At 45.6% G+C, this 9,982-nt stretch overlaps 1 protein-coding gene across 11 annotated transcripts in view; it reads right to left on the reverse strand.

The window, feature by feature from the left end:
* The window catches only part of bptf (bromodomain PHD finger transcription factor), a 144,573-nt gene extending 134,894 nt beyond the window's left edge, over nt 1–9,679 (reverse strand). For all 11 annotated transcript variants that reach the window (XM_070857879.1, XM_070857881.1, XM_070857880.1 and 8 more), the window contains exon 1: nt 9,115–9,679. In XM_070857879.1, coding sequence (XP_070713980.1) covers nt 9,115–9,679 — 565 coding nt within the window. The remainder of the gene's footprint in view (nt 1–9,114) is intronic.
* Nucleotides 9,680–9,982: the final 303 nt, after the last annotated feature.

Below are 9,982 nucleotides of genomic sequence, written 5' to 3' on the forward strand. Positions count from 1 at the left end.
GGGGAAAGAGAGAGAGGGGGGGGAAAGAGAGAGAGGGGGGGGAAAGAGAGAGAGGGGGGGGAAAGAGAGAGGGGGGGAAAGAGAGAGAGGGGGGGGAAAGAGAGAGAGGGGGGGAAAGAGAGAGAGGGGGGAAAGAGAGAGAGGGGGGGGGAAAGAGAGAGAGGGGGGGGAAAGAGAGAGAGGGGGGGAAAGAGAGAGAGGGGGGGGGAAAGAGAGAGAGGGGGGGAAAGAGAGAGAGGGGGGGAAAGAGAGAGAGGGGGGGAAAGAGAGAGAGGGGGGGAAAGAGAGAGAGGGGGGAAAGAGAGAGAGGGGGGGGAAAGAGAGAGAGGGGGGGAAAGAGAGAGAGGGGGGGAAAGAGAGAGAGGGGGGAAAGAGAGAGAGGGGGGGAAAGAGAGAGAGGGGGGAAAGAGAGAGAGGGGGGAAAGAGAGAGAGGGGGGAAAGAGAGAGAGGGGGGGAAAGAGAGAGAGGGGGGGAAAGAGAGAGAGGGGGGAAAGAGAGAGAGGGGGGAAAGAGAGAGAGGGGGGAAAGAGAGAGAGGGGGGGAAAGAGAGAGAGGGGGGGAAAGAGAGAGAGGGGGGGAAAGAGAGAGAGGGGGGGAAAGAGAGAGAGAGAGGGGGTGGGGGGGGGGAAAGAGAGAGTTTTATAATGGAACTACCAACAAGTCACACCCCTGTCATTAAACACCATGAAGATAACATATTAAAGTAGTCCTCAAGAACTCCACAAACAGAGCTCCTGATCTCATCTGTGGTGCAAGAATAATTCTTCAGAAAAATGCGCTCTTCCCTTACAGTAAAGGAAAAACAAAAGATCTAAAGTTACTCCAGATTGCTTGAATGTCCAATTGCAGTGGCTATGGCATGGGGAAGGGAGGATATTTTCAGTCCTACCACTCTGACAGCAAGTGCATTAAAAAAAAAGTGAACAGCACATTATGCCCATCCTTTCCCAAATGGGCCCTGAGCCAACAGAGTGCATCTAGTGCATGCCTAGCCAAGATTAACCACAGAAATGTAACACGCGTAACATTTTGGATAAAAACCGTAACACATTTTGGGGCAACTATTTAACTCTTGATTGATCACCTTGGATCAGGACAGATGGGGTACATTAGAAACAAAGGGCCCAAGTTTCCACACGATAAGAAACGGGCGCCCCTCCGAGCTGGGCGCCCGTTTTTCGCGCCTAAAACGGTGCCGGGAAAAAAACTCGCAATTCTGGAGAGCCCTGCAGCTCCTTGTCTGTTTGGCGTGGCGCCCAGGGGGGGCGGAGCCTACACTCGCGCCGATTTTGTAAGTAGGAGGGGGCGGGTACTATTTAAATTAGTTTTTTTCCTGCCGGCAACCCTGCGCGTGCGCCTTGGAGCGTTCGCGCACGCGCAGTGTGAAGGAAAACATTGGCACTCGGCCATTTTTGTAGTTCTTTGTAGCTGTTTAATTTTTGAACATTTTTTAATAAAAGCACATTGCCATCAACACATCAGCACTGAGGCTTCCTGCAGCCTTCTCACTGTCTCCTTCCCGCCCGCCGTCGGGAACGTCTTCCTCCCCCCCCCCGCTGCGTTCGGGCGGGCGGGCCCGCACTCCCCTCCCTCCCGCCGTCGGGAACGTCTTCCTTCCCTCCCCCGCTGCATTCGGGCGGGCGGGCCCGCACTCCCCTCCCTCCCGCCGTCGGGAACGAACGAACGAACTTGTGAGGCTGGCTGAAGCACTTTCACACAGGTAGGAAGATGGTTTATTGAATCTTTTCTTTGCTTATAAATGTTTATTCAGGTTGGATTTATTTGTATAATATTTGTATAAGTATAAATAAGGATTTATTGTAGAATTTAATGACTTCCCTTCCCCCCCCCCCTCGTTCTGGACGCCTAATTTGTAACCTGCGCCTGATTTTTTAATGTGTAGAACAGGTTTTTTCAGTTCTACAAAAATCTTCACTTGCTCCATTCTAACTTAGTTTGGAGTACATTTTCACTGTGGAAACTTTGAAATCAGGCGTCAGTGGCCGAACACACCCCCTTTTGAAGAAAAAATTCTGTTCCAAAGTAGAACTGTTCTACCTGACTAGAACTGCAGAAAAAAAAATGTGGAGAATTGCGATTTCTAAGATAGTCCGTTCTCCACCAGTTGCTCCTAAAAATCAGGCGCAAATCATGTGGAAACTTGGGCCCAAAGATTCTCACAAAATCAATTTCCAGGTAGTATACATACAATTCACAGATTTTCCTCACACAGGTGGTCAGGCTTCAAAGATTAAATTCAACAATTCAATTTTTTGTAAATTAACCACATAATTTGCCAATAGTAAAATAAGGAATTGAATACTATGCCTGGCTTGGCCTTCTGTAATTCTCACCTAAGAAAGCATAACTTCCAACAACAGGTGTCAGTCTTTGTTCAGTGGGCAGTACTCTCACCCGAGTCAAAGTTGTGGGTTCAAGCCCCACTCCAGATCCTTGAACACATAATCTTGGCTAACACTTCAGTATAGTACTGAAGTGCCATCTTTTGGATGAGACATTAATTCGAGGCCCCGTCTGCCCTCTCAGGTTGATGTAAATCCCATGGCACTATTCGAAGAGAAGCAGGAGAATTCTCCCAGAGTCTGGCCAATACTTCTCCTTCAACCATCATTAAAACAGATCTGGTCATTTAGCTCAGTGCTGCGTGTGGGACCGTGTGAGCCCGTGTGAGCTGTTGCATTTCCCCTCATTATAACAGTGACTACACGTCAGAAGTGCTTCATTGGCTGTAAAAAAAGCTTTGCAACATCTGGAGGTCATGAATGGCACTTACATAGCATTTAGCACCCACTGATCAGTACTATGCATTCCTGGTACCAATAAGCTGGATGGAAAATCACAATGCTACAACAATACAAAATGTCTATGAATAGGTAATAGGTGTTACATGTGTTCAGGATTTTTAATCTGTTACTAACTGGCTTCCAATAGTTACAAGTGAAAGCCCGAAAACAGGTCACCTGCCTATCGAGCTGCAGATAATGCAAGAACTTTTTTTTTTAAATCACGTCCTCAACAAAACAATCAGGACATTACGTCCTCAATCCAGATGGCTGCTCTGGCGTCCATGCTTTCTTCTGGCTTGGTTTAGTGTCACAGGCATAATTTCATTGTTCGCATATTGCTTGTTAATGGAATCAGATAGGTAGGTTCCCGTGCTTTGTTCACACAACAAATGGAAGCGCTCCAAGGGTAGGTAGTTGTCCTCTCCACTTTTATTTATGAATAACTGGCAAAAATGTTGCAGACACAGTTATTCTGGCAATTTGCAGATGGTGTAATTCAGACACTTAAATAACTCACCTAGGCTGTATATTGCTCTCTCAAAAGCAGGGGAATCGATTGTGCTGGAGCAAAAGAACAGAATTGAGCACATAATTTGGACAGACCAGTCAGTACAGTACGGAGGAAGCCTCCACTGTCAGAGGCAACATCTTTCAGATGAGATGTTAAGCTTGAGCTCAATCTCTCTGTTCAGGCGCATGTAAAGGATCTTATGGCACTTGCAGACTCATACCAGTGATACAAGGTCCACACAAAGACATAAGGTTTAGTAAAAAGGTACAGCTGCTGAATGTAAATGTCATTAATGCAACTTACATACACCACCTTGAACTACTGCTGCTCATATTTGTAAACATTTACTCAATGAACAGTGTCAAACTTTCCACTGTTTTTGAATTCACATATAACTAGTGCATACTTATAGCAGAGCTGTGCTCATACCAAGTCTATCAGCAATATGGGGTAGTGGTCCAAGATCCTGCTTCCGTACTCAAGCCAAAATTTCCGCTAAGGAATGCCGTAGCAAAGCTGGCAGACCAGTTGCCGGTTAGGAAATGTGAAGTAAAAAAAAAGGAAATGGGGCAAAATACTAAGATGGTGATCTAGGGTTTGCACAAGACAAAGCCATTCTTTCCCTGCATTTATACTTTATTGATCAATTGATAACTTTGAAAATCGGGACTATGAGTTCGTTGCATATCTGGTCTGAGACAAAAACCTCGGGAAAAGAACATTGTAATTCTGCAAAAACGTTTTCAAATAAACTTTTGTTCTCTGCCCATTGTCATAAAACTGCAATCAATCCACAAATTTGTTCCTTATCTGGCAAAGAAAAATACATTCAGGTAATCTAATCTTAATAGCACTCCCAAAGATTGTGTTACAATAACCAAAATGAAGTTGATTTAGGACACAATAAGGGCCCAAGTTTCCACATGATTTGCGCCTGATTTTTTAGGAGCAACTGGTGGAGAACGGACTATCTTAGAAATCGCAATTCTCCACATTTTTTTTTCTGCAGTTCTAGTCAGTTAGAACAGTTCTACTTTGGAACAGAATTTTTTCTTCAAAAAGGGGCGTGTCCGGCCACTGACGCCTGATTTCAAAGTTTCCACAGTGAAAACGTACTCCAAACTAAGTTAGAATGGAGCAAGTGAAGATTTTTGTAGAACTGAAAAAACCTGTTCTACACATTAAAAAATCAGGCGCAGGTTACAAATTAGGCGTCCAGAACGAGGTGGGGGGGGGGAGGGAAGTCATTAAATTCTACAATAAATCCTTATTTATACTTATACAAATAAATCCAACCTGAATAAACATTTATAAGCAAAGAAAAGATTAAATAAACCATCTTCCTACCTGTGTGAAAGTGCTTCAGGCACGGGGAATGCTGCAGTCAGCCTGAGGCGCCCGTTCATCCCGCTGGGGGGGGGGGGGGGGGGGGTGAGGCGCCCGTTCTTCCCGCCGGGGGGGGGGGGGGAAGAAGAGCGGGGAGGCGCCCGTTCTTTCCCGCGAGGGGGAAGAGGAGAGGAGGCGCCCGTTCTTTCCCGCGAGAGGAGGGGGTGGGGGGACGCCCGTTCTTCCCGCGGGGGGGACACAGTGAGAAGGCTGCAAGTGCTGATGGCAATGTGCTTTTATTTTTAAAAATGTTCAAAATTAAACAGCTACAAAGAACTACAAAAATGGCCGAGTGCCAATGTTTTTTTCACACTGCGCGTGCGCGAACGCTACAACGCACAGCGTTGCCGGCAGGAAAAAAAACTAATTTAAATAGTACCCGCCCCCTCCCACTTACAAAATCGGCGCGAGTGTAGGCTCCGCCCCCCTGGGCGCCGTGCCAGGCAGACAAGGAGCTGCAGAACGCTCCAGAATCGCGAGTTTTTTTTAGGCGCCATTTTAGGTGCGAAAAACGGGCGCCCAGCTCGGAGAGGCGCCCATTTTTTATCGTCTGGAAACTTGGGCCCAATATGTTGATTGGCAAGTTATGGGTACAGTTTCCTATTCCCCTTCACGCCATTTTCCTTAAATCGTGTATTTCTAATCCCCCACCCACCAAATCACCATTCCGCAAAGAACTCAATGTCAAACAATTGCCCCATCAATGAGGTGCACAAGAGCAGTCGGTTGCCTTCCAATTCTCTTCTCACTACCGCCACCCCCACTTTTTCTGCTTCAAGCAGAAGTTACGGTGTAAAGAAATACTGGTTGAGAACTCGCATCTTACCACTTTTAACTCTGTCACAATCCAACTTTAAAAAAAATGTCAGATACACATCTCCTTGCCAGATCAAAGTAACTGAGCATTTGACTCATGAGCAGGCTGATCAGCTACACCACAATAAACATGTCTTTTTTTTAAAACAACCAACTATATCTCTTTAAAAACTAGCTGTTAATTCATCAACACACCAGAAGTGCATCAAGTCTGTTAAACAAGCCAATAGTTTGCAATCACTACACTTTTGAATGTTTTGTTATTTAAGATACATAGATGACCTGGAAGAGGGGACAGAGTGTAGTGTAACAAAATTTGCAGATGACACAAAGATTAGTGAGAAAGCGGGTTGTGTAGAGGACACCGAGAGGCTGCAAAGAGATTTAGATAGGTTAAGCGAATGGGCTAAAGTTTGACAGATGGAATACAATGTCGGAAAATGTGAGGTCATCCACCTTGGGAAAAAAAAAACAGTAAAAGGGAATATTATTTGAATGGGGAGAAATTACAACATGCTGCGGTGCAGAGGGACCCAAAAAGTTAGTTTGCAGGTGCAGTAGGTAATCAGGAAGGCGAATGGAATGTTGGCCTTCATTGCGAGAGGGATGGAGTACAAAAGCAGGGAGGTCCTGCTGCAACTGTACAGGGTATTGGTGAGGCAGCACCTGGAGTACTGCGTGCAGCTTTGGTCACCTTACTTAAGGAAAGATATACTAGCTTTGGAGGGGGTACAGAGACGATTCACTAGGCTGATTCCGGAGATAAGGGGGTTACCTTATGATGAGTAGACTGGGTCTTTACTCGTTGGAATTCAGAAGGATGGGGGGTGATCTTATAGAAACATTTGAAATAATGAAAGGGATAGACAAGATAGAGGCAGAGAGGTTGTTTCCACTGGTCGGGGAGACTAGAACTACGGGGCACAGCCTCAAAATACGGGGGAGCCAATTTAAAACCGAGTTGAGAAGGAATTTCTTCTCCCAGAGGGTTGTGAATCTGTGGAATTCTCTGCCCAGGGAATCAGTTGAGGCTAGCTCATTGAATGTATGCAAATCACAGATAGATAGATTTTTAACCAATAAGGGAATTAAGGGTTATGGGGAGCGGGCGGGTAAGTGGAGCTGAGTCCACGGCCAGATCAGCCATGATCTTGTTGAGTGGCGGAGCAGGCTCGAGGGGCTAGATGGCCGACTCCTGTTCCTAATTCTTATGTTCTAAGTCAGTGCACGATGGCCGGACAATCTAGATGGACACTTATTAGCCTAAACATTTGCCAAAAAGTATTTTAAACTCTTACCATCGCATAGGCAGGTAGAAAATAAGAGAATGTACATTAACTGATCAGTAGTTTCTTCAGGGTCACAAAAATCCAACATTTCATTACACTGAGGTGAGTAACATTTATGAGAAATTTAGAATGATAATTTTTCCAACATCAAAACAGTTATCACCATCCAAAAGGCTGTCTATTTATTGCAAACCTCCCTTAAAAAATTCAGTGCTTAACAAGTGATGACAATGAACATGAGGTGTTGGGGGGGGGGGGGGGGGGGGGAGAGAGAGAGAGCAGGCCAGAAGTACAGCAACGGATAGGTTTATGAAGAAGGATAGAAAGGGAACAATGTTTCCAAGAGAGTTCTAAAGAGCAGGGACATTGTGACTAAAGGAGCGGCTAATGAGGGTGGGACAGAAGGCGGGCGGAAAAAGCAGCAATGAAATGTCAGAGGAACATAGGTTACAACCCAGACAAACAACTGAAGATTATTCAAGAGGAGATACTATGATGGCATTTGAAAATAATGAAGTAGATTTGAAATCAATGTAGTAGGGTGCAGGGATTCGCTTGGCAAAGAAAATGGTAATGGTATGTCAAACTCTATTTGAGAGAGGTCTTGGGCTGAGTTCTGAATTAACTGCAGTTTGTGAAGCAGGGCATGCCAGGGAAAGAAGCATTAAAGAAGTTATTCTTGAAGTGATGATAGCATGGATTTGGGTTTTAGCAGTATGAAGAGCGCGCTGTGGGCAGTCAGGCAATGCCCTAAAGGCGGAACCCACAGTTTTGATGACTGACCTGATGTGGGGAAGGAAAGTTAACCCAGGGTCAAACATAGTACCAAAGTTGTACACCACCTGGAGGCACAGAGCATGGCAAAAGGGCCAACAGAGCTGAACCCAGCATCATCTAGAGGTTGGCAAGAATCAGAATCCCAAAATGGAATTTGCATCAAGGATGGCAGTACCCAAGCCAATAAAACAACCAAAAATTGTAACAAAATTAGAATACCAATAGTATTTGATCTCCATAATCAAAATATACTGTGCTGTATTAAAAACTGTAGGAAGTGCCAAAATTAACAGATCATTCAAGCATTAAGTAATTGTGGTACATGACTAAAGGCAAAACATCCTGTGACTTAAAATTATGGTTGGAGTCAGTTTGATTCTCATTGAGAATACAAGATTACTTTGTAAATATCATGTTTGTATTCTGAAAAGTTGCAATCTACCATTTGCAAGTTTCACTACTAAAAATAAGTTCAAATTCTTGCAAAATGTACTTTAACTTTCACTTTAAGAATAAAAACTAATGTACTATATTTTCCAAATAACAAGTGTAGAAACTTTGCAGGATTTTTAACAAGCATGATATAATATATTTGAAAATAAATGTGCTTTTGGAATTAAATTTACAGTCAATCTGAACATCGAATCCTGACAATTAAGAGCAATAGAAAAATACTGTATAACCTGTCAATTATTTTCCAAAGTGCATGTCTATTCAACTCTCCAGACAATTTAATAAATCACACTTTAAAAATTATGAAGTCTAGTATAAATGGAAGACCCCCCTGTTGCCCCTTTATTTTATCTGTTTCAACTGGAAAAACTCCACCAAAACAAGAAACATTGACTTGAAACATTAATTTGTTCATCAGGTTACAATAAAATGGATTACCAAGGTCCTGAGTTATTGTTATGCATTCCCATCCATAATTTTATTTCAAATTTCTAGAGGTTCTTTCATTCCTTTAATTTTATTAACAAATCAAAGCAAGTGTGATCAAACAAACACGAGCTTCATTTAGAAATAAAAAGTTTCAAGGTGAAAAAAAATACGCAGCCTGCTATCAGGTTAAAAATAGTTATTTCCAGATGTCAGAAGCAATTTGCACTTGAACGGTCAAGGTTGTCACTAAGTTTCTTTTCCTCCCCCCAAAACAACTTCTGCAGCAAGTGAGCAGCAGGATGAGCAGCCAGTGTGCAGACTTTGGGCACATCCCACCCATTCAACATCAGTGCAACCAACTACTCATCATGATCCAACTAGTGCAACTTCAGATCACCATGACAGTTTAGGTCGGATTGAATTGTCCAACAAAAAAAAACTGTTTCAAAAAAAAAATCGCACTTTTTGCAAAGGCCACTTCTTGGCAACTGTTGCATGCATGCTTACAAAGGAGTTTTGATGAACTTTGCATGTGCAATTACCTGACACTTCCAAACAATACAACCCAGTATGGCCTGAAGCTTTGATCGAATATATATTTAATAGATGGAAAATCTGCCCATTCTTGAAATGCTCTGGCGTTACCTGGAGTACTGCTGTAAGTGCTGTGGCTCCTGAAGCTGCTCTCCGTGCAATAACTCGCATCATCATCGTCTTCCTCCTCTTCCTCCTCCTCGGTGGCCTGCTGATAATCCGAATCCTGCTCGTCCTCCTCCTCCTCCGCCTTCACCCGCTCGTCCTCCTCGTCGTCGTCGTCCGACACCAGGCTCTCGTCCTCCTCCTCCTCCTCCTCGCTCTCGTGGTCGTCGTAGATGACTTTGTTGACGGCCAGCCTGCGGGTCCGGCCGCCGCCGCCGCCGTGTTGTTGTTGTTGTTGCTGCTGCCGTGGAGGCGGCGGCGGCTGCTGCTGCTGCGGCTGCGGCGGGTGAAGGTGGTGCGAGGCCGCGGCCCGGGCCCGGCCCCGGCTGCTTGGCTTGCCGCCCCTCGGGTTTCTGCTGCCGCTGCCGCGGCCGCCCGCCTCCACCTGCCCGACACGCCGCTCGGACCCACGGCCTCGGCCGGCGGCCCGGTACCTCAGGCTGCCGGATGGCCCGCCGCCCGCCGGCGGGGCATCGAGCGTCTTGGGCGGCCTACCTCGCCTCCCTCTCATGGTGCGTTGTCCCCCCCCGCCACCCCCCCCGAAGATCGTCCCGACTTTAATCCGCAAACCCCCGGACCGCGGCCCGCCTCACTTTTATTTTAACCCTCTCAGCGGGAACCCTTCCCCCGGACACAAAAAGATATTTGGGATTTATTATTGTATATATTTTTCTTTTAAAAGACACAATCTCCCCTCTCCGCAGCCGTCCGGGTGGGGGGGGGGGAGTGAGGCGCCGAGCCTCGCGCACTCTTATTATTATTTTCCTTTTTTTTTGCCCCCCCCCCTTAACTCTCTCTCACTCTTTCCTCCTCC

The sequence above is a fragment of the Pristiophorus japonicus genome, chromosome 16 (assembly GCF_044704955.1).
Source record: "Pristiophorus japonicus isolate sPriJap1 chromosome 16, sPriJap1.hap1, whole genome shotgun sequence".
Lineage (NCBI taxonomy): Eukaryota > Metazoa > Chordata > Chondrichthyes > Pristiophoridae > Pristiophorus > Pristiophorus japonicus.